This window comes from Aotus nancymaae, unplaced genomic scaffold (assembly GCF_030222135.1).
Source record: "Aotus nancymaae isolate 86718 unplaced genomic scaffold, 86718_ANA_hifiasm-v0.15.2.pri h1tg000010l, whole genome shotgun sequence".
Taxonomy (NCBI): domain Eukaryota; kingdom Metazoa; phylum Chordata; class Mammalia; order Primates; family Aotidae; genus Aotus; species Aotus nancymaae.
Window position 1 is genome coordinate 32,939,992 of NW_026988421.1, and position 24,436 is coordinate 32,964,427.

Here is a 24,436-nt window from a genome sequence, read left to right on the forward strand (position 1 = left end):
ACCACCATTTATTTTTACTAAAGACAAAGTCTCACTATATTGCCCAGGCTGGTCTCAAACTCCTGAGCTCAAGTGATCTTCCTGCCTCAGTCTCCCAAATTGCTGTGATTATAGGTGTGAGCCACTGTGCCCTGCTGGTGTCTTTTTAATGGTTAATCTTTTTCTAGAAGTAGATTTGGAAAAATATGTTTTGATGACTTTGCTTCCATTAAGCCAGGAAAATAAAATTATAATTCATGTTTTTGGTATATGAAATATTTAAACCTAAAACAGTGGCATGAGTTTTAACATAGCTGCTTCTCAATTTTCAGTATTTTTTCACCCACTTTAATGTTCTTAGGGGGGAAAATGTCACCATTTAGAAAAATATGTAGAGCTCCACTTTCAGGAAGATGGAGTAGAAGTGTTTGTCCTGATTCTTCCCAATAAGTACAACTAAAAACTCTGGACATTATATAAAAAACAGACATAAGAAGACTCTGGAAGGCAGAGAGCAGAAGGAAGACCAGCGAGGGACCTAGAGACCCACGAAGCCACACAGTACTGTGTCCCCTGGCCCAGACTTGGAGCTGAAGTCAGCAACCATACAACGCCAATGGGTACAGACAATAAAAACCCTAACAGAAGCCAGTTCTCTGTAGCCACAAAGGACCAGAAAAGGGGTCACCTAGCAAGATGGAAAGCTTTCAGAGAATAACTACTATACTCCAGCCAAACACCAGCCAGGCCAGCTGAGTGAAAGAGCCTGAGCTACCACCCCTACTCCAAGCTAGGTGGCATCAGAGCAGGCCTGCTGAAGGGGAGTCAGGACTTGTACCACTGCTCATCTTCAAAAGGCCACCAGAGGCCACTGCACCCACTGCCAGATGCACAGGCAATGCAGTGGAGACAGTGTGTAGGGAGCAGCAAGGGGGTGCTTTACCCTCCAGGCAGCAGGTTGTCCATAGATGCCTAGTACAGAGCCTAGTGCAGAGGTGTCTTCTTTTTTTTTTTTCCCCCAGAGTTGGGGTCTCGCCATGTTGCCCAGCCTGGTCTCAAACTCCTGGCCTTGAGCAGTACTGCCATCTCCACCTCCAGAAGTACTAGGATTACAGGCATGAGCCACTCTGCACCAGATCCTTAAGTGTAAATTTCTTAAAATATGTACAGGACTTGTTGGCTGAAAACTACAAAATGCTAAAGAAGTAAATCAAAGAAAATCTAAATAGAGAAATGTACCATGTTCAAGGACTGGAGGACAACATAGTAAAGAAGTCAGAGGCCGGGTGTGGTGGCTTACACCTGTAATCCCAGCACTTTGGGAGGCCAAGGCAGGCGGATCACGAGGTCAGGAGTTTGAGACCAGCCTGGCCAACATGGTAAAACCTCATCTCTACTAAAAATACAAAAAATTAGCCGAGTGTGGTGGTGGGCGCCTGTAATCCCAGCTACTCAGGAGGCTGTGGCAGGAGAATCGCTTGAACCCAGGAGGCAGAGGTTGCAATGAGCCAAGACTGTGCCATTGTACTCCAGGCTGGGCGACAGAGCAAGACTCCATCTCTTAAAAAAAAAAAAATCAGTTGTCCCCAGATTGGTATACAGGCTTAACACAATTTCAGTCAAAGGCCCAGCAAGATTTTATTGTAGATGTAGACAAGATTCTTGTAAAATTTATATGGAAAGGTAAAGAAATTAGACTAGCTAAAACAATTTTAAAGGGGGAAGAAAAAAGAACAAAGTGGGAGGAATCAGTCTACCTGATTTTGAGACTTAGCTACAGCAATCAAGTCTGTGTGGTATTGCAGAGGGAGAGACACAGATGAATGGAAAGAATAGAGAACCCAGAAACAGACCCACATAAATATGCCCCACTGATTTTTGACAAAGGCGTACTAGCAGTTCAATGGAGCAAAGACGGCCTTTTCAGCAAATGATGCTGGAGCAAGCAGATATCCATTAGGGAAAAAACAAACAAAACCTCGACCTAAGTCTCACACTTTATACAAACATTAACTCAAAATGGGTCACAGACTTGTAAAACATAAAACTCTAAAACTTATAGGAAAAAAGAAATGAGGAAATCCTTATTATCTTCTAAGAACTCTTTTTTTTTTTTGAGACGGAGTTTCGCTCTTATTACCCAGGCTGGAGTGTGCAATGGCGCGATCTCGGCTCACCGCAACCTCCGCCTCCTGGGTTCAAGCGATTCTCCTGCCTCAGCCTCCCTAGTAGCTGGGACTACAGGCTGCGCCACCACGCCCAGCTAATTTTTGTATTTTTAGTAGAGACGGGGTTTCACCATGTTGACCAGGATGGTCTCGATCTCTTGACCTCGTGATCTGCCCGCCTTGGCCTCCCAAAGTGCTGGGATTATCGGCGTGAGCCACCGCGCCTGGCCTTCTAAGAACTCTTAAGAGTTATTAGACTTGACACCAAAAGCATGATCCATAAAAGAAAATGTTGGGCCGGGCGTGGTGGCTCACGCTTGTAATCCAAGCACTTTGGAGGCCAAGGTGGGTGGATCACCTGAGGTCGGAAGTTCAAGACCAGCCTGACCAACATGGTGAAACCCCGTCTTTATAAAAAAAAAAAAGAAAATGTTGATAAGTTGGACTTCATCAAAATATAAAACTTGCTCTGCAAAAGACCTGTTAAGGCAATAAAAAGACAAGCTGCAGACTGGGAGAAAATATTTACAAGCCACGTATCTGACAAAGGACTAGTATTTAGAAGCTATAAAGAACTTTAGCTGGGCGTAGTAGCTCACGCTTGTAGTCCCAGCATTTTGGCAGGTTGAGGCCAACGTTGTGAAACACGTCACTACTAAAAATACAAAAATTAGCCGAGCGTGGTGGCGTGCACCTGTAGTCCCAGATACTTGGGAGACTGAGGCAGAATAATTGCTTGAACCTGGGAAGCAGAGGTTGCAGTGAGCTGAGATTGCGCCACTGCACTCCAGCCTTGTCGACAGAGCAAGACTCGGTCTCAAAAAAAAAAAGGCCGGGCACAGTGGCTCATGCCTGTAATCCCAGCACTTTGGGAGGCTGAGGCGGGCAGATCATGAGGTCAGGAGATTGAGACCATCCTGGCCAATGTGGTGGAACCCCGTCTCTACTAAAAATAAAAAAAGAACTTAAAAACTCAGCAGTCAAAAAAAAAAAAAAAAAAAAAAAAAGGCCGGGCGCGGTGGCTCACGCCTGTAATCCTAGCACTTTGAGAGGCCGAGGTGGGTGGATCACCTGAGGTCAGGAGTTCAAGACCAGCCTGGCCATCATGGTGAAACCCCATCTTAAACAAACAAACAAACAAAAAAACTCAGCAGTCAAAAGAACAGTCCAATTTTAAAATGAGTAAGAAATAAAGATATTTGACTGAAAAGATATACAAATGGCAAATAAATACATGAAAAAAATGTTCAATACCATTCGCCATCAGAGAAATGCAAATTAAAACCCCAATGAGATGGTACTACACATCTATCAGAATGGCTAAAATAAAAAATAGTCACAACGCCAAATGCTGGCAAAGCTGCAGAAAAACTGGATCACTCATACATTTACCTCAGTGTAAATTTAAAATAGCACAGCCACTCTGGGAAAGTTTGGCAGGTTTGTTTCTGGGTTTTTTGTTTGTTTTCTTTCAGACAGGATCTCACTCTGTAGCCCAGGCTGGGGTTTAGTGGCAATATCACAGCTCACTGCAGCCTCAACCTCCCAGATTCAAGGGATCTTCCCTTCTGCCTCAGCCTCCTGAGTCATGGGTCACAGGTGCATGCCACCACACCTGGCTAATTTTCTGTATTTTTTGTAGAGACAGAGTCTCCCCATGTTGCCCAGGCTGGTCTTGAACTTCTGGGCTCAAGCAGTCCACCACCTCAGACTCCCAGAATGATGGGATTACAGGTGTGAGCCACTGCACCCAACCAGCAGTTTCTTAGAAAAGGAAACGTGATTACCATATGACCCACCATTTGTACTGCTGTGTATTGATCCCAGAAAAATGAAAACTTATGGACACATGAAAACCTGTTCATGAATGTTCATGCAGCATTTATTTATTTATTTATTTATTTATTTATTTATTTATTTATTGAGACAGAGGCTCACTCTGTCACCCAGGCTGGAGTGCAGTGCCATGATCTCAGCTCACTGCAACCTCCACCTCCTGGGTTCAAGTGATTCTCCTGCCTCAGCCTCCTCAGTAGCTGGGATTACAGGTGCCCACCACCACACCCGGCTAATTTTTGTATTTTTAGCAGAGACTAGTTTCACCATGTTGGCCAGGTTGGTCTCAAACTCCCAACTTCAGGTGGTCTGCCCACTTCGGCCTCTCAAAGTGCTGGGATTACAGGCATAAGCCACTGCGCCCAGCCCACGAATGCTTTTAATAACCAAAAATGGAAATAACCCAGATGTTTTTCAACAGGTGAATGATTAAACATGCTTTGGGGGACCAGCCATGGGGGCTCATGCCTGTAATCCCAGCACTTTGGGAGGCTGAGGGAAGATAGCTTGAGACCAGGAGTTCGAGACCAGCCTTGGCAACCTAGTGAGACCTTGTCTCTACTAAAAGTGAAAAAGAATTAGCTGGGTGTGGTGGTGTGCACCTGTCATCCCAGCTACTTGGGAGGATGAGCTGGGAGGATCGCTTGAACTGGGAGGTCGAGGCTGCAGTGAGCCACAATCTTGCCACTGCACTCATCCTGGGAAACAGAGCAAGATCCCGTCTCAATAAACAAACAAATAATAAATAAACATACTGTGGTACAGCCATATCATGGTATAGAACTCAGAAATAAAAAGGAATTAACTATTGATACATGCAACAAACAACCTGGATGAATATCCAGAGAATTATGCTGAGTGGAAAAAAGCCAATCCCCAAAAGTTATATACTACATGATTTTATATAGTATAGTCTTGAACTGACAAAACTATAAAATGGTGAATATATGTGTGGTTGCCAGAGGTTAAGGAGCCATTGAAGGCAGATGTGAGTACGTGTGGCTATAAGAGGATGACATGAGGGATCCTTGTGGGGACAGAAATAATCTGTGTCTTGACTGTATCAAGGTCAATATCCAGACTGTAAAATTATTCTACAGTTTTGTAAGATGTTACCATTGGGGAAAAGTGGATCATGGGTACATGGGATCCCTTTGTATTATTTCTTTTGTTTGTTTGTTTGTTTGTTTGTTTGTTTGTTTTTGAGACAGAGTCACTCTATTGCCCAGGCTGGAGTGCACTGGTGTGATGTTGGCTCACAGCAACCTCTGCCTCCTGGGTTCAAGCGATTCTCCTGCCTCAGCCTCCCAAGTAGCTGAGATTACAGGTGCATGCTAACAAGTCTGGCTAATTTTTTGTATTTTTAGTAGAGATTGGATTTCACCATGTTAGCCAGGATGGTCTCGATCTCCTGACCTCATGATCTGCCCACCTTGGCTTCCCAAAGTGCTGGGATTACAGGCGTGAGCCACCCCACCTGGCCTGTATTAGTTCTTAAAGTTGCATGAGAATCTATAATTATCTAAAAATAAAAAGTTTGACCAAGGTGTGGTGGCTCACGCCTGTAATCTCAGCACTTTGGGAGGCCGAAGCAGGCGGATCTCCTAAGGTCAGGAGTTCGAGACCAGCCTGGCCAACATGGTGAAACCCATCTCCACTAAAAACACAAAAATTAGCGAGGCGTGGTGGCAGACACCTGTAATTCCAGTTACTTGGGAGGCTGAGGCAGAAGAATTGCTTGAACTCTCGCAGTGAGCTGAGATCACTGTGCTCCAGCCTGGGCAATAGAGTGAAACTCCATCTCAAAATAAATAAAATAAAATAAAAAGTTTAATATAAAATATACAGTAGGCCAGGCATGGTGACTCATGCCTGTAATCTCAGCATTTTGGGAGGCTGAGGTGAGAGGACCTCTTGAGCCCAGGAGATAAATACCAGCCTGGGTAACATAATGAGACCCCCATCTTTACCAAAAAATAAACTAAACTAAAAATAAAAAGATTGCTTAAACTCAGGACCTTGAGGCTGCAGTGAGCTGTCCTTGCACCACTGTACTCTAACCTGGATGACAGGGAACGATCCTTATCTCCAAAATAAAAATAAAAAAGATTGGAAGGCCAAGGCAGGAGGCAGGAGGCGGGAGGATCACTTGTAGTCAGGAGTTCAACACCATGTTCGGCCAACATGGTGAAATCCCATCTCTACTAAAAATACAAAAAAATTAGCCAAATATGGTGGCATGCGCCTATAATCCCAGCTACTAGGGAGGCTGAGAAAGGAGAATTGCTTGAACCTGGGAGGTGGAGATTGCAGTGAGCCGAGATCATGGCACTGCACTCCAGCCTGGGAGACAGAGCAAAACTGTCTCAAAAAGAAAAGAAAAAATAATAAGCTGGGCACTGTGGCTTATGCCTGTAATCCCAGCACTTTGGGAGGTTGAGGTGGGCGGATCACTTGAGGCCAGGAGTTTGAGACCAGCCTGGCCAAGGTGGTGAAACCCCATCTCTACTGAAAAACAAAAATTAGCTGGGCATGGTGGTGCACACGTGTAATCTCTGTTACTCAGGAGGGTGAGGCACAAGAATTGCTTGAACCTGGGGGACAGACGTTGCAGTGAGCTGAGATCACTGCATTCCAGCCTGGGCAAAAAAGCAAGACTCTGCCTCAAAAAAAAAAAAAAGGAAAGAAAGAAAGAAAGAAAAAATAATACGGCTGGGCGCGGTGGCTCAAGCCTGTAATCCCAGCACTTTGGGAGGCCAAGGTGGGTGAATCACAAGGTCAAGAGATCGAGACCATCCTGGTCAACATGGTGAAACCCCGTCTCTACTAAAAATACAAAAAATTAGCTGGGCATGGTGGCGCATGCCTGTAATCCCAGCTACTCGGGAGACTGAGGCAGGAGAATTGCCTGAACCCAGGAGGCGGAGGTTGCCATGAGCCGAGATCGTACCATTGCACTCCAGCCTGGGTAACAAGAGCGAAACTCCGTCTCAAAAAAAAAAAGAAAGAAAAAATAATACAATAATACAATGTACATTAAAACTTGAATACAGGGGCACACATTTTTCTGTTGCTTCAGACTTCAGAATGACCCTGAACTTGTCGGGAGTTTTCTCTGAAGTTCTCCTTTGCTTGCCCAACAAAGAATTGAGGCACACAGTCTGACTACAGGACAGATTATTTGAAGACAGCACTCTCCTGCCTCCTAACTCCTTTGCTAGCCCCAGTAATCATGTCTATTTTTTCAGGACCCAATAGGGAAGATTTAGAGGCCCCTGGTTTACGCTCTTTCTTTCCAGCCATCTCTAAGCATGGTTCTAGGGTTACTCTGTCACAATCACACAGAATGTTTGTTTCAATGCATATTTTTGGACCCAAAAGTTGGAACTTTAATTCACCCCTAAGGGAATCCTAATGCACACTTAAGTTTGACAATCCATAGAGCTTGACTTTGTCTGAAGTCAGGATTTTCTGGGAGGCACAAGGAGTTCCCACACTGGGGTGTTCTCTGAAAGGATTTTCTGAAAGGAGGAGACTGAGTGGGGCCTGGTGCCAGCCCTGGGTCCTGTTCCAAGAGAACACAGACCACCCCCACCCACGCCACGCCCCCAATGCCACTGGCTCACCGCTGTGTTTGGCTCGATGAGGCGGTGCTGCAGTTTCTGGGCATCTTCCCATTGCCCTGTGAGGCACAGTCGCTCCAGCTGGCACACCTGAGCCCCCAGGACATTGGCCAGGGCGCACACGCCCCCCACAGCTCCTGCACGAAGTAAGATGCAGAACGTCAGCCAGAGCCTTTCCCCACAGAGCACCCAAAGCCCTGGTCCCAGCACCTCTTCAGCCTGGTGACATTAGATGCAGATTTCTATGTCACTTGGCTGGCCACTTCAAAGGCATGCTCTGTGAGTCCAGAGTATACATTTCCAGCGAGAAGAGCTGCCTGCATATTCAAAACAGAATCCCACAGGCTGAGTGCTGCTCAGGGCTGATCTGTGAGGGGCAGGGAACAGAGCCTGAAAGCGAACTCAAGGACAGTTCCTTCCCTGCACCCCTCCGGAAATAAAATCCCATCTGCCAGTTGACACCTCCAATAGCCCCGACTCATCAGTCCTGTGAGAGAGTAGGATGGATGGGAAGCCTTTGCTCTTTTGAAATCTTATTCCCCCTAGTGGATGCAACCAGAGACAGCAGTGGGCTGGAAAGAGCTCCGGACAGAGTCAGGTCACCAGGCATGTCTTCCTATTGACTGCATGAGCCTGAACAAGACCCTCTCTAGTTCTCTTTGTGCTCGTCAGCGCAATAAAAATGGGTTTGGCTGTGGAAGCCCCGCCACTTCTGCAAGCCTGTGAGTGTGCTTCTAAGGCTAGATAGGAATGGAACCCTAGGTACAGTGGCCTTAAGACCCAAGAGAGAGTATGCAATTAAGAATGCGCTAATAGGGCCGGGCGCAGTGGCTCACGCCTGTAATCCCAGCACTTTGGGAGGCCGAGGCGGGTGGATCACAAGGTCAAGAGATCGAGACCATCCTGGTCAACATGGTGAAACCCCGTCTCTACTAAAAATACAAAAAATTAGCTAGGCATGGTGGTGCGTGCCTGTAATCCCAGCTACTCAGGAGGCTGAGGCAGGAGAATTGCCTGAACCCAGGAGGCAGAGGTTGCGGTGAGCCGAGATCGCGCCATTGCACTCCAGCCTGGGTAACAAGAGCGAAACTCCGTCTCAAAAAAAAAAAAAAAAAGAATGCGCTAATAGAGCTGTTGTTTGTGGAATACCTACTATCAGAGTAGAAACTCAGGCCCATTCAGCAGAACTTTTGAGTCACAATAATTTTAAAAAAAGAAAAAGAAACTCAGGCCCAGAGACATGAATGCCTTGCCCAGCATTACTCAGTGAGTACATTGCAGAGCTGAAATTCCAGCTAAGATCACCCAGCCTCCAGCACCTGTGGTTTTTTTCTTTTCCCCACTCTCAGGATGAGGCAGAAATGGATCCCTTCTTCTTCCCCTGCACTGTAGAGACCATGACATGGCAGGGGGAGATGTACAAGGACCTAGACAACCAGCCAAAGTCTGGAGGGACCAGACAGAATCAGAACCAGCGTTCTCCCCTGCAGTGCTCGAAAATCACTCAAATCTCTACTCACTGGGGCTTCCCTTCTTCCCCCTCCCCTCCAGGGCTCAAATCCAATCCGAACCCAAGGACCCTGACCCCAAACAGTCAAGAACAATTGATCTAAGTGACATTCCCAGGGATCCTGGGTTGAAACAGAATCTGATCAGGCAACTGAAGACTGCTGGCCCAACTCTGTAGATCTGACAATTCTTTCTGGCCTGGGACTGGGGAGAGGAAAATGGACTCCTGAACTACAGAGGAGCGTCCCAAGGCGCTCTGCCCTCAGAGAATGATTTACAACATGGGGTTAGAGCAGCTAAGTTCGTCATCTAATCATAGAGCTCAGGACTCAGAACAAACTGCAGGCATCCCTACTACAGGCCAGGGATCGTACACAGCCATCCTCCTCCACTCAGCGTTACTCACATCACCCAGTATTCAGACAGGCAAGCGGCGTGACCAGGTTTCTGAGTTTTCAGAGCAGGCAGGCTGGCAAACCCGTCTGCAGATCCAGCCCCAGCCCTCACAGTCTCTCCCAGCGGACCCAGCTGCCTGGGTGTCTCTTGGTCACCTATGAAGTTTGAGAGCAGCAGGTAGCCTACCCAAGGCATAGCTGGCCATCAGGAAGCCAGCCGATCCAGCCAACACCTGGAAATCCTGCTTCCTGGTCTTGTGAACAATCAGCCCAATCCTGGTCACCTGCAATAGCAAATGTGGCGTGAGAGCTGTGCCCAGAGCCTCATCCTGTATGAGGGCTGGATAAGTGTGGTGGAATGAAAGCCCAGTGCCCAAAGAGATGCCCTCAAGAAAGCCCCAGAGAGCCTGCACGACAGAGAGAACTCAAACAGAAGCCAAGGACAGAAACAGATCTCAGAGCTGCCCTCAGGAGCAAAAGTGCTGGGACCCAGAGAAGGAGGAGAAGACCCCAGCCCTAGAGCTGCTGCCACTCACATCACCACCACTGTCCTTCATGCCCACAATATTCGGGTGCTGGGAGAGCGTGACCACCGCGTCCACAGGCAGGTCCAACCCCGTGTTGGCAGGGACACTGTACAGCACCACAGGGATTGGAGAGAGATCAGCAACCTGTGGGGGTGCAGAGAAGAGCAGGAGAGGGCAGCCCCCCAGGTCCCAGGAGCCAGAGGCTTGCCCACCCACAGGTCCTGGCCTGCAGCACTCCAGGGCTACCTGGACAGGCCTCCCTCCCGTGCTACGTGCCCTGAGTGTAAGCAATTGTAGTGGGTCATATATATATATATATAAACACACACACACACACACATATATACACACATACACATATATATACGTATATATACACTCGTATATATATATACATACATGTGTGTGTGTGTATATATATATATATATATTTATATGTTTGTTTTTTTTTTTTGAGATGAAGTCTCGCTTTGTTGCCAGGCTGGAGTGCAGTGGCGTGATCTCAGCTCACTGCAACCTCTACCTCCCTGGGTTCAAGCAATTCTCCTGTCTCAGCCTCCTGAGTAGCTGGGACTACAGGTGGGCGCCACCACACTCAGCTAATTATTATTAGTTTTTTTTTTGTATTTTTAGTAGAGATGGGGTTTCTATGGTTTCAATCTCTTGACCTTGTGATCCGCCTGCCTCGGCCTCCCAAAGTGCTGGGATGAGCCACCGCGTCCGGCCCCATAGTGGGTCATATTTATGGAGTGCTTTCCTATGCCAGGCACAGTTCTAAGCCCTTTATGTTCCTGATCTCATTTAATGCTTATGGCAACCCTATGAGATAGATGACATCATTCTCTGATTTTAGAGGAGAGGAAGCAGTAACACAGAGTGGTTAGGTAAGCTTCCCAACGTTGTGCAGCTGGTACATGGTGACAGTCCACCCCTTCTTATAGCTGCCATTCATGTGAAGGACCACCCCACTCCCCTCTCTCCCCGGGCAGAGCCTCGTCTTAGTCTCAGGCCCCCCACATACCTTGGTATAGTGGTGAATGAGGGCCGCGCTGCTCATGCGGCCACGATAGTAGCAAGGGGTAACCACCATGGCTGCGTCAGCCCCGACCTGGGCCATGCTGACAGTCATCTCCACCGTGGCTTGAGTGGCTGCCAGAGGAAGGAGGGAGGTGAGAGCAGGAAGGAGGCCTGGACCAGGACACTGGCCAAGCAAGGGTGCCTCAGCATGTCCCAGAACAGGCAGAACAAGGAGACAGGACCCAAGCTAGGGCTAAGGAGCTTGGAGCCTGCACACCCAGCCACCCCCAGGGCCCAAGGCATTCTGGCTCACACTCGCATCCGGAGCCAGCTAGCAGGAGCCTGTTCTTGGGCATGGCCTGGCGCACACGGCTCACCACCTGCAGGCGCTCACTGCTGGTCAGGAAGGGAAACTCGCCATTGGAGCCCTGGACCACGAAGCCTGCAAGAGAGGTCCCATCATAGCTAACCAACTCCTTCCCATCCTCGACCGAACAGCCAAGACATTGGTGTTCCTACCTTCCAGCACCATCATCTTTCACACATTTCCTTCCCATCTTTTTAGGCAGAAGGTTTCCACACAGCTGCAATGACAGTGTTCACATCATTTTTCTTTTTTAGAGACAAGGTCTCACTCTGTTGCTCAGACTGGGATGCAGTGGCTCAATCAAAGCTTGCTACAGCTTCGACCTCCTGGGCTCAAGTGATCCTTATATAATATGATTATTGCAAATGTAAGCCTTGTAGAAATAGAATTAAGCTTAAGTAGCCTTCTGCAATTTGCTGTTTGCTTCATACTATGTTCTGAGTTTTGTCTATAGCAGCACACATAGCCCTGATTCATTCATTTTATTTGCTGTATAGTATTCTGTTGTATGGTTAGATCACAATTTACTTTCATTCTCTTATTGAGAGAATTTAGAACGTTTCCTTCTTTTTGGCTGGGCCTGGTGGCTCACACCTGTAATTTCAGCACTTTAGGAGGCCAAGGCAGGGAGATTGCTTGAGCCCAAGAGTTCAAAACCAGCCTGGGCAGCATGGCAAAACCCTGTCTCTACCAAAGAAGAAGAAAACAGAGTGTTTTCTTCTTTTTGCTATTGCAAACAATGCTGAAACAAACATTTTCTGTAAAGTCTTCTATGCATATGTCTCAGAGTTCCTCTAGAGTTCAGATACTTTGGTGTGAAATTGCTGAGTCATAGCTACGTGCACCTTCATGTGTGCCACATTTTTTATGTATTTACTTTTTCTTTGAGGCAGGATCTCACTCTGTCACCCAGCCTGGAGTGCAGTGGCATAATCACAGCTCACTGCAGCCTGGACCTCCTGGGTTCAAGTGATCCTCATGTCTTAGCCTCCTGAGTAGCTAGGATTACAGGTGTGAGCTACCATGCCCAACTAATTGGTGTAGTTTGTGTGTGTGTGTGTGTGGAGACAGGGTTTCACCATTTTGCCCATGCTGATTTGAATTCCTGGGCCCAAGTGATCCTCCCACCTGAGCCTCCCAAAGTGCTGGGATTACAGTTGTGAGCCACCACGCCTGACTGTGTGCCAATTTCTAATCGGTCAGTATAGACCTCAGGAGCAGCATAGAATGTCATACATGTCAAATCGTGGTATTGTCAGAACTAATTTTTGCCAACTTTCTGGGTGAAAAGTGAATCTCATTGCTTTATTTTGCATTTTCCTGTTTTTATCAATCATTTACCTGGGATGTGTCTAACCAGTAACCTGTACCAGTTATGGGTGAGCCATGGGGCCCAGCCCACTTTCTCTTTTTTCTTCTTTTTTCTCTCCATCCCATTCCATTAAAGAAAAAAAAAAAAGGAAGTCATTTACAAATACGGAGTACAATACAACCAGATTCTTAATTAATAGAAGGATATTTGGGCCTGTAATCCCAGCACTTCAGGAGGCCAAGGTGGGAGGATCACTTGAGGCCAGGAGTTTGAGACCAGTCTGGGTAACAAAGTGAGACCCTGACTCTACAAAAAAATAAAAAATAAATCAGGAGCATTTGAAGCTGCAGTGAACTATGATTGCGCCACTGCACTCCAAGCTGGGTAACAGAGCAAGACCCTGTCTCAAAAAAAAAAAAAAAAAAAAAATTGGAGGCTATTTGGGAGAATGAAATGAAAATAAAGCCACCAGCAGCGTTGGTATACAAAGTTCCTGCCATATAGTTGTGAGAAATGAGCCAGAAATTTGATGTGGAGTTTCCCGACAGCCAGAGCTAAAAGGGAAACATGGTCAGCTAAAAGATATGTAGAACCCAAAAGATAAAAGCAAAGCAACTGCCCCAGAGAAACACAGAGTTTCCTGGCACCGGGACCAAGAGAAATTATTCCTGTGAGTCATCCTTCAGGGGACACTGTGTGATGTAGACTCTACTTCATTCCACCAACCGTTTTCCATGCTGTTCACTGCACCATCAGATTCCAGAGTGAGTTGCCAGGATATCAGGATCTCTCTCATTGGATATTTAGCTGCTTTTTTAAAATATAGTTATTTTGCATTGGTAACATTGCAGGGTACATCTGGAGGCACACAGCTTCTCGCTCCTGTGGGATTGCTTCTGGAGGACTGATTCCTCTGTGTCAGGCTAGCAGCCCAAGTGGGCCTCCTTGTGTCTTGCTATATGGGGCTGCAGTGCTCTCCGTAAAAGCTGCCAGCCCTGTATGATGAGGACTCCAAACTAGGTACAACTGGACCAGCACCCTCTGACTGAAGATTCAGAGATCAAGCTCTTGCCACTCTCTCTGTTCCAATGCCAAAGTCATCTTCCTCCCCACCCCTGCCTACCATCCTGGGTAGGGGCAGCTTCTTGTCGCGGCCACTGATTCAGCCACCATCACTCCCTCCCTTCACCTCTCATCCTGCTGGTCAGTTCCAGACAGGTGGACCTGGTCTAAACAGCAGGACAGCTGGGGCTTGCACTCTGGGGGTCAGAAGCAGGTCCTGTGCTCAAGGCTCCTATGACACAGCCCTCTCTTCAGTCTCATTGAAGGGGGAAACTGACCCATGCCTGACTCCCAAGAAGGAAGAAGTGCCAGGCTAGAGAAGAGGGAGCGTGTTGTAGTCGGGGTGCACTAGACGCAAGAGTCACCTCTGGCTATTAAGCAAGTCACATCACATCTTTGCATCTCTGTTTCCTTTTCTATGGGATGACAGTGAACGCATTTCAATTCTACCTTATAGGGCTGTTTTAAAGGCTTAGATAAGAAAATGTCCCAGAAAGCACGCTGAAATCTGTGAGTAGGTACCCCAAAGATTCGCTCCTTCACCCTGGCTAGATGCCCAGGTATGAGCTTGATGTGTCCCTATTAGTGTAGAGAGGGGACCAGAGAAGAGGAAAAGGCCAGGATCTCCAGTGAACGAAGGACTGGGGAAAATGAATGGCAGAAAAGCAGAGGGCTCAGAGGAGAGGGGCCAGATGCGTAGGCCCTGAAGTCAGAGAAGCCCAGGCTAACTCAGCTGAAAAATGGAGATGATATTAGTGCCTTTATCAGAGTTTTTTGTTTGTTTGTTTGTTTTCTTTCTTTCTGAGACAGAGTCTCGCTCTGTTGCCCAGGCTGGAGTGCAGTGGTGCGACCATGGCACTGCAACCTCTACCTCCCAGGTTCAAGCGATTCTCCTGCCTCAGCCTGCCAGCTAGCTCAGATTACAGGCTCCCATCACCATGCCTGGCTAATTTTTGTATGTTTAGTAGAGACAGGGTTTCACCATGTTGGACAGGCTGGTCTCAAACTCCTGGCCTCAGGTAATCCACCTGCCTTGACCTCTCAAATTGCTGGGGATTATAGGTGTGAGCCACCATGCCCAGCCTCTCAGACTTGTTCTGAAGTTTAAATTAGATAGTATTTGTAAAGTACTTTTTGAAAAGAACCTGGTGCTCAATAAGTGTTAGCTGTCTTATGGAGTCAGGAGAAAGTGCTCAAACCTTAAATCAGGAGGGTGGCCAGTGTCGAAGGGGAGGCTGCTCTCTATGACCTCTCATTGTACACCCACTGTGATATTAGTAGTGAGTGTACACGGCCCCCTCCAGCTGTAAGACAAAGGAAGATACTCTCCCCTGGCCCCATGGTTACACTTGCTGCTCTGGGAGCTGGGGTGGCAGGGAGGGGAGTGGATGTTTGGGGCTGGGGACACCTAACAACATGGTGACTTACTGGGGCTAAAAGGAATTATGTAAGGAGTGTCCCCAGTCATTATTACGCCTTCTTGGTCCATCATCATTGCCACCTCCTCAGAGAAGTCTTCCTGGGATCTCTCCACTGGGCCTCTCTACTCTTCATTTCCATTACCTGTTCCTTGTATAATATTTCCCTGTGAATAGTACCCATCTACAAATGTCCCCAGAACTCGTCAATCCCCCATCCCTGCCACCGCCTGTGGGATTTGACACAATTTCTCAATCTGATCTCTCCTACAGAATGAGAAATTGGGCTGAGCACAGTGGCTCGCACCTGTACTCCCAGGCCTTTCGGAGGCTGAGATGGGTGTACTACTTGAGGTCAGGAGTTCAAAACCAGCCTGGCCAACATGGTGAAACCCCATCTCTGCTAAAAAAAAAAAAAAAAAAAAAATCAAAAATTAGACTGGGCACAGTGGCTTATGCCTGTAATCCCAACACTTTGGGAGGCTGAGGCAGGCAAATCACGAGGTCAGGAGTTCGAGACCAGCCTGGCCAACATGGCGAAACCCCACCTCTACTAAAAATACAAAAAATTAGCTGGGTGTGTTGGCAGGTGCCTGTAATCTCAGCATTTTGGGAGGTTGAGTCAGGCAGATCACTTGAGGTCAGAAGTTCGGGACCAGCCTGGCCAACGTGGTGAAACCCCATCTCTACTAAAAATACACAAATTAGCTGGATATGGTGGTGCACACTTGTAATCCCAGCTACTCAGAAGGCTGAGGCAGGAGAATTGCTTGAACCTGGGAGGCAGAGGTTTCAGTGAGCCGAGACAGCGCCACTGCACTTCAGCCTGGGTTACAAGATCGGTCTCAAAACAAACAAACAAACAAAAAAAAACAAGCTGACTACTTGTGCTGTTCCCTTCCACCTGGAACACCTCCCAGATGCCTCGAGGGCCGACAAGCCAGTGCTCAAGCCTCCTCCCCAACATTCTGTTCTCCTCGCCCAGTGCTTGCCTTACTTTGCCTGGATGCATTCTGGCCTCTGTAGCGCCTAGCATAGGTGTTGAGGTGTGTGTTGACAATTTGTTGTATGAAAGAAAAAGAAGTTGTGGTTTTTTTTGTCCTGGTTTGCAGCAGAACTTTTTTGCATGAGGTAATTCATAACCTCCCTCTGGAAAGAAATTAGAATTCCTGATGAAATGCTTAAGCATTTTCCTGATGAACTTTATTTTATTTATTTTATTTTATTTATTTTTATTTATTTTTTTTTTTGGGACAGAGTCTCGCTCTGTTGCCCAGGCTGGAGGGCAGTAACATGATCTTGGCTCACTACAACCTCTGTCTCCTGGGTTCAAGCAATTCTCCTGCCTCAGCCTCCCGAGTAGCTAAAATTACAGGCACCCACTACCATGCCCAACTAATTTTTTGTATTTTTAGTAAAGATAGGGTTTCACCATGTTGGCTAGGCTGGTCTCAAACTCCCAATCTCAGATGACCCACCTGCCACGACCTCCCAAAGTGCTGAGATTACAGACGTGAGCCACTGTGTCCAGCCTCCAGTGACTTTTAATGGAATTAAGACTGGATCTGAAAAATCTGCCACCCTCCCAGCCAACTCTCAGGTAAGAGCCGAGAAGCTGTTAACTACTCTTCTTTGTCTTTATGTAGTCTTAACAGTGAGTGATCTGACCATTCTCTCTTTTTTTTTTCCAGGATGTAGTGTAGTGGCACAATCTCTGCTCACTGCAACCTCCGCCTCCCAAGTTCAATCCTCCCACCTCAGTCTCCCGAGCAGCTGGGATTACAGGTGCACACTACCTTGCCCAGCTAATTTTGCGTATTTAGTAGAGATGGGGTTTCACCAGGTTGGCCAGGCCGGTCTCAGACTCCTTACCTCAAGTGATCTGCCCATCTCAGCCTCCCAAAGTGCTGGGATTCTAGACATGAGCCACCATGCCCAGCCTGATGATTCTCTTTTTAATAAAAATGTCTTTACCAAGAGTATATATTTGAGTTAGCTGCTTACTGGTCATTTTGCTTGCAGCACAACCGTAATCAAACTTTGACATGCACTCATAATCAAATTATCTGAAAACTTTTTTAACTCAAAATATTGAACTACTTTTAGACTTACAGAAGAGTTTCAAAAGTAGTATAGGGATTTTTTATATATGCTTCACCCAGCCTCCACCAATGATAATGTCTTACCTACCTATAATATGAAGACCAGAACCAAAGAATTAACATTGGTACATTGCCATTGACTAAGGACTTTATTTGAATTTTGCCAGTTTGAGTCTGAGGCTGTAGTGAACTATGATATCACCACTGTACTCCAGCCTGGGCAGCATGGAGAAACCCTGTCTCTACTAAAAACACAAAAAAATTAGCCTGTGGCCCCAGCTACATGGGAGGCTGAGGCATAAGAATCACATGAACCTGGGAGGCGAAGGTTGCAGTGAGCCAAGATTGTGCCACTGCACTCCAATCTGGGCGATGAAACGAGACTCTGTCTTACAAGGCAAAAAAAAAAAAAAAAAGAAGAAGAAGGAAAGAAAAAAGAAAGAAAAAATAGCCAGGTGTAGTTCCACACACCTGCAGTCCCAGCTACTTGGGAAACTGAGGTGGGAGGATTGCTTGAACCCAGGAGGCAGAGGTTGCAGTGAGCCGTGATTGCGCCACTGCACTCCAGCCTAGGTGGCAGGAGTGAAACCCTGTCTCAAAATAAATAAAACGCAACAAAACAAACCAAGAAAAAAAGGGAAAAGAAAAAAAAAAAAACCAAGACGATCAGGATAAATAGCTAATGCATGCAGGGCTTAATACCTAGGGGACAGGTTGATAGATGCAGCAAACCATCATGGCACACATTTACCTAAGTAAAAAACCTGAACATCCTGCACATGTATCCTGGATAAAATTAAATTAAATTAAACTAAACTATTAATTTAAAAAACAACAACAAGAGAGTGTTGTGCCCACTCGGTAGCTGTAGACCTAGGTGGTGGGGAGGTACTAGCATGGATCCCAAGGGGCCCCAGGAAGCAGGTGGGGCCGGGTAGAGAACTGCCTTGTAGAATGCCACGTGACTTGAGAACAAAGATAACAGCAAGAGGACGGGGCCCCCCTTCCCACCTGGCTTAGCTACTCTCCTCTGAAAGCCTGTTTCTCTCCCAAGCCCAATACCTGGCTGCTCCCCTCTTCCCTGGCAACATCAGGTTGGGGGTGTTGAGACGTCTGGAGGTGCCCCTTCTCCAGAACCTGAGACCAGGGAAGCTGGTTTATGGAGCTTCAAATCAGGCCCAGCGAAAAGGCCCCAGGCCGGGCCCACAAGCAGAAGAGTGCTGGAGAGGGAGCCCCCTACTTCCATCCCTGCAGGCCCTAGGCTGCCCACAGAGCCCCTGGACTCAGAGTGAGGGCACACAAGGCTTTATTGGCTCCGTTGCAGGCATTGGCATCAGTGTGGGGCTCTAGCCTGCTCCTGTGTGTCTGCTCTTGGTGGGTCTTCAGAGGCCTCAGGGTCTGTCTCAGCTGTGCCGTGTCCTCCCAGCTCTCCCTCCGACAAGGGCCATCGTCTGTGGCAGACCCCAGGCATGGAGTCGAAAGGGCCTGTGATCCCTGTGGGGAGCCTAAGAAAGTAGGGATTTGGGCGCAGCATCTCACCCTGGGCCGCGTAGATTGCCCCGTAGGAGAGAAAACAGGCCTGTGTGTGTGAGCCAGCCTTGCTGAGGGTAGGGGCATCTCCATCCATGGTTAGGTGGCTTCCAAGGAGTCATAGATCTAGTGTCTGCGGTTGGGCAGGCTTTGGCTCTCGTGGCTCAGGTGGCCATGGTGACTGTGGCCATAGAAAGTGTGTGTGTGGTTGGCACCAGCTATGGTGTTTTCCCGCTGGGTGAGGAAATTCCTTTGCAGTTTCATCTCCACCTCCTCGAGGGCCCTCAGCTCCTCCTGGTTGATGTCCTTGGACTCCAGGTGACCTGAGTGCTGGTAAGCCGTGGCCCGCTGCAGCATGGAGTGAGCCAGGTGCCGCCCCTGGGTGTCAATCTCCTTGACACAGGTAGCCACAGTGGCCCACGTGGCCTCATCGGCGGACGGGGCTTTTCCAGACCCCTGGTGGAGCTCTTTAATCACCGAGGACCCAGATGTCTTCTGCCTGCTGCTGAAGGCTTCCTGGTGCACAGCAGAGCCCACTTCTCCATGCCTGGTGGTGAAGGTCTCCATGTGAATCGTGGTGCTGGCCTCTCCACTCCCACTCTCAGTCTGGGAAGCATTGCCGCTGGTGATGGCGTGGTTGTTGGGGGGCAGCTTCTCTTCAGAAAGGCAGCTAAAGTGAGATTTGATCCAGCTTTTTTCCTTTGCCTTATGGGATTCTGGTGACTCGTCCTCGTCTGCTGCACCCTTAGAGATTTGCTTCCTTCTCCTCTTTCTCTGAACCCACAGCAGGAGGCCTCCACCTCCTAGCAAGAGGGCAGTTCCCAGCACCACCTTGCATGATGGCTGCCGGATGAACTCCAGGAAGGTCTCCAGGACCCCACACCAGGCAGGCAGAGCTGAGAGCACGTGGGCAAGCTCAGGTGGTATGGTTCATGCTTGAAAGGGCAGGCTCCGCAAGGATGTCTGGCAGGCAGGGCCCCTGCTGCACCCTCCCTAGGTGGCCCCCCACCACCTCAGCAATGAATCCCATTGTGAGGAAGGCAGTTGGGGTTGGGGTGGGGTGGGGTGGGGAGAGCCCACAGCATCCCTCATGTCTATCCTGGCAGTCATTGCCTGAGGCCTGGGTCCTGTTTCCCACCCTGACAGCTGTCCGCAAGCTCAGTGAAATGGCCGCTTCTCCGAATCCAAGTCCCTTCTGCCTTCTGCTTGTAACCCATTCTGCAACTTAGTCCTTTGTATCTTCCAGTCGTTTGTTTTTCTCTCTCTCCCCATCTGGTGGCCCCAGGGGGTAACGGATGCTGGGTCAGGCTGGCCATGGCAGAAGGACCCCCTTGACTGGGTTGGTATCCATTCCTGGCCACCTGAGACCAGTGCAACCCTCCATCCAGGGCCCATGTCTGCTGCCAGCCTGGCATATTCCATCCCCACTTGTAGCCACTAGCCCCACTACAGGGCAGAGTTCAGAGGGAAAAGAACCCAGGAAGGAACTTATTCTGGAATAACTAACATGAGGTCACAATTGGGGGAGGCAAGCAGTGGGCTGAGAAGGCAGAGTGGACAGGACAGGAGACTTCATCGGGTCCAGATCCCAGGGGCCACTCCCGGATGGAGGCTGCTACCTCTTGTCTTAGTGATACACCTGCAAACCTGAATTTGCCCCCCATAAATAGGCATAGTTTGGGTTGTGAGCAGGTGGGCCAGCTGGCCAGGCTTTCCTTAGGTGCAGACAACTAAAAGCCTAATAAATCTCCGAGGCCTCTCGGGGAACACACAGGCCTGGGCCACTGGTTTTTTCCCCCTCAAAAGCATCTAGCCCATTAAAAAAAACATGCCAAAATATCAGCTGGGCGTGGTGGCTCATGTCTGTAATCCCAGCACTTTGGGAGGCTGAGGTGGGAGGATCACCTAAGGTTGGGAGTTCAAGACCAGCCTGACCAACATGGAGAAACCTCATCTCTACTAAAAATACAAAATTAGCCAGGCGTGGTGGCACATGTCTGTAATCCCAGCTATTTGGGAGGCTGAGGCAGGAGAATCGCTTGAACCTGGGAGGCAGAGGTTGTGGTGAGCCAAGATCGTGCCATCATACTCTAGCCTGGGCAACAAGAGTGAAACTCTGCCTCAAAAAAAAAGGAAAAGAAAAGAAATGCCAAAATAGAGTTGCAAAAATTGTGATGTTTTAAACAAAATACTTTCTTTAACAGAGTATTGGTTTTAATATATACAAAATATTATATCATTGCAAGAAACCATGGTCCATCTACATATGGAAGGAATAAGACGGGAGTGTTTTATGAGGAACCTCATCTTCCCAGTCCTGCTGTACTTCTGTGGTTGGCCACTAACCTCATTTGGAAATAACAATTCAAAGTCCGTCTCTGAAGGTGTTTATGGCTGTGAGTTCAGGGCCATAGAGCCCTTCTGCAATGACTCCTAGACTCTGGTCATAACTTTTATTTAAAAAGAATACTCTTTATTTGAAAAATTAGTGCAAATTAGCAATGCTAATTTCTTAAAAAGAGCTACATAGGACTGGACATGGTGGCTCAAGCCTGTAATCCCAGCACTTGGAGAGGCCGAAGCAGACAGATCACTTGAGCTCAGGAATTCGAGACCAGCCTGGACAATATAGCAAAACCCCATCTCTACCAAAAATATGAACAATTAGTCAGGCAAGGTGGTGTGCCCCTTTGGTCCCAGCTACTCAGGAGGCTGAGGTGGGCGGATTGCTTTAGTCCCAGGAGGCAGAAGTTGCAGTGAGCTGAGATCACTCTACTGCACTCCAGCCTGGGTGACAGAGTGAGACCCCATCTCAAAAAAAAAAAAAAAAAAAAATGAGGCTGGGAATGATGGTTCACGCCTGTAATCCCAGCACTTTGGGAGGCTGAGGTGGCAGATCACCTGAGGTCAGGAGTTCGAGACCAGCCTGGCCAACATGGTGAAACCCTGTCTCTACTAAAAATACAAAAGTTAGCTGGGCGTGGTGGCAGGTGCCTGTAATCTCAGCTACTTGGGAGGCTGAGGCCGGGAGAATTGCTTGAACCTGTGAGGCAGAGGTTGCAGGGAGCTGAGATCGCACCACTGCACACCAGCCTGGGCAACAGAGTGAGACTCTGTCTCAAAAAAAAAAAAAGAGCTACATCGTTTCATAGTTTCAGGCAGTGCTTTCCAGAAGAATCTCTAACACTTCACTGATTCATCCAGGGCAGCTTCTCATCTCCTATTTATTTATTTTAATAGAGACAGGCCAGGCGCAGTGGCTCATGCCTGTAATCCCAGCACTTTGGGATGCTGAGGCAGGCAAATCAACTGAGGTCAGGAGTTCGAGACTAGCCTGGCCAACATGGCAAAACCCCATCTCTACTAAAAATAGAAAAAATCAGCCAGGAGTGATGGCATGCCCCTGTAATCCCAGCTACTCAGGAGGCTGAGACAGGAGAATCACTTGAACCCAGGAGGTGGAGGTTGCAGTGAGCTGAGATCAGGCCACTGCACTCCAGCCTGGGTGACAGAGCGAGACTCTGCCTCAGGGAAAAAAAAATAGAGACAGGGTCTCATTATGTTGCCCAGGCTGGTCTCCAAAAAAGATCCTCCTGCCTTGGCCTCCCAAAGTGCTGGGATTACAGGAGTCAGCCACTGTGCCTGGCCCCCACCTTCTCTTTAGAGGACCTTTAACTGGCTGCAGAAGGCCCTTACAATGTGATATGTTCCCTCCTCTGAGCCTCTGAGTATTGGGCTGCAAAGTCTACCTCAGTGGCCAAGACAGGCAAGAGAAACACAGATTTCAGAGGTAAAGTTGTTTGCATCTTCCTTCCTGGGCATTTTGGCTGTGTCCTGGGAGCAGGAACGGGACCCTCTGTCTCTGTGCTCTCTGTGACAGTGCCTCAGGAGGATTATTTTGACCCTGTGGCCTGGAGCCTGAAGACTCAGTTCCTATTCTAAAATGAAGAAACTGGATTTGAAAGGTTAAGTGATTTCCCCAGGGTCTCTGTAACTGGCAGAATTGGCAGGATTCTTGCCCACGTCCTCTAACTCCAGATGCTGGGCTCTTCCTACCACAGCCCACTGCCTCTCTGGTCTGGGGGTGAGTGATCAGGTGGGAGTTGGAGCCTGCATGGGTTGTAAGGGAGACAGACAAGTGGGTATGTGCAGCCCACAGCCCGCCAAGTCCATGGAAGCCTGTGCTCCTGGGCATCCCATGCCCTCTGCAGGAGTAGGTGAATGGCACGGAAGGGAACGTCCAGAGAAGAGTCTGGGGATCTTTGTGGATTCTCTGGGTGGCAGGCAAACAACAGATGCAAAGTCCACCCTCCCCACCCTGAACTAGAGCGTCCTTGAACCTTGAAGCTGAAGCAAGATCTTCACTCAGAGGCTCAAAATGCTTCTCACTTCAAGAGAACCAGGCCTTCACCAAACCTCCAGGCCCCACAAGCCAAGCACCAGCAGAAACTTAGACGGTGTATCCCTGCTTAATGTGGGCCTCCACAGGGCATTCATTGTCCCCAAAGAAGGCGTGCATTCCCTCAGTACTGAGCTATGAATGATCAACGTGTCCATCAGGCCATGTCACAGTCACAAAGCAGCTTTGCCACAATGCCAATCACACTGTCATTTTAATAATTATTGCCGTTGGAATCAGTACCTTCCAATGTATATGGCTCTGCAGTTTACAGCATGCTTTCACTTGCATTCTCTCAGATCTTTTGTCCAATCATCCCATAATATGAGCATTATCACTCCAATATGTCCTATAGGCATCATCCCACAGTAAGTCAATGCCAGAGCTGTTATTTGATTTTTTTTTTTTGAGACGGAATCTTGCTCTGTTGCCCAGGCTGGAGTGCAGTGGTGCCATCTCAACTCACTGCAACCTCTGCCTCCCAGGTTCAAGCTATTCTCCTGCTTCAGCCTCTCGAGTAGCTGTGGTTACAGGCGCCCACCACCACACCTGGCTAATTTTTGTATTTTTATTAGAGACAGGGTTTCACCATGTTGGCCAGGCTGGTCTCAAACTCCTGACCTCAGGTGATCCACCTGCCTTGGCCTCCCAAAGTGTTGGGATTACAGGTGTGAGCCACCACGCCTGGCTTGATTTTGTTTGTTTGTTTTTTTGAGACAGAGTCTTGCTCTGTCACCCAGGCTGGAGTGCAATGGTGCAATCTTGGCTCACTGTAAACTCCGCCTCCCAGGTTCAAGTGATTCTCCTGCCTCAGCCTCCTGAGTAGCTGGGATTGCAGGCACCTGCCACCATACCCAGCTAACTTTTATATTTTTAGTAGAGACGGGTTTCACCATGTTGGCTAGGCTGGTCTCGAATTCCTGACCTCGTGATCTGCCCACCTTGGTCTCCCAAAGTGCTGGGATTACAGGTGTGAGCCACTGTGCCCAGCCCAGAGCTGTGATTTGAACCAGAGTCCACGGCCTACATGATACTGTCTCAATAGGAGCCACACCATTCCCAAAGCTAGTGCCGACCAGACGCGCTGTTGAAATAGTGTGGTCTAGCAGCTCCAAAAGGTTTATAACGAGAGTCAGCGAGGGAGTCAAGCAGAACATGGGCATGCAGTCAGATGAGGTGCAGCTATGTGTTA

General features: G+C 48.2%; 2 protein-coding genes across 6 annotated transcripts in view; both read right to left on the reverse strand.

The window, feature by feature from the left end:
* HOGA1 (4-hydroxy-2-oxoglutarate aldolase 1) overlaps positions 1-24,436 on the reverse strand; it is a 45,319-nt gene that overhangs the window by 19,327 nt on the left and 1,556 nt on the right. For 3 of the 5 annotated variants that reach the window (XR_010341761.1, XR_010341762.1, XM_012439523.3), the window contains exons 2-6: positions 11,368-11,496; positions 11,059-11,186; positions 10,047-10,181; positions 9,698-9,794; positions 7,610-7,743 (exon numbers count right to left, since the gene is read on the reverse strand). Coding sequence is in view for 3 of the 5 variants with exons in the window: in XM_012439523.3 (XP_012294946.2) it covers positions 7,610-7,743; positions 9,698-9,794; positions 10,047-10,181; positions 11,059-11,186; positions 11,368-11,496 (623 nt within the window). In the remaining 2 variants the exon portion in view is untranslated. Of the gene's footprint in view, positions 1-7,609; positions 7,744-9,697; positions 9,795-10,046; positions 10,182-11,058; positions 11,187-11,367; positions 11,497-11,573; positions 11,878-24,436 lie in introns of those variants that run through there. The other 2 variants (XM_064374008.1, XM_012439525.3) reach the window with 2 other exon arrangements.
* CUNH10orf62 (chromosome unknown C10orf62 homolog) lies at positions 18,605-19,810 on the reverse strand. The gene has a single exon (XM_012439281.2). The coding sequence runs from the start codon at positions 19,410-19,412 to the stop codon at positions 18,972-18,974; it is 441 nt and encodes a 146-aa protein (XP_012294704.2). The 5' UTR covers positions 19,413-19,810; the 3' UTR covers positions 18,605-18,971.

Coding starts and splice junctions, on each gene's coding strand:
- CUNH10orf62 (XM_012439281.2), bottom strand. CDS start 19,412: ATGGAGACCTTCACCACCAGGCATGGAGAAGTGGGCTCTGCTGTGCAC.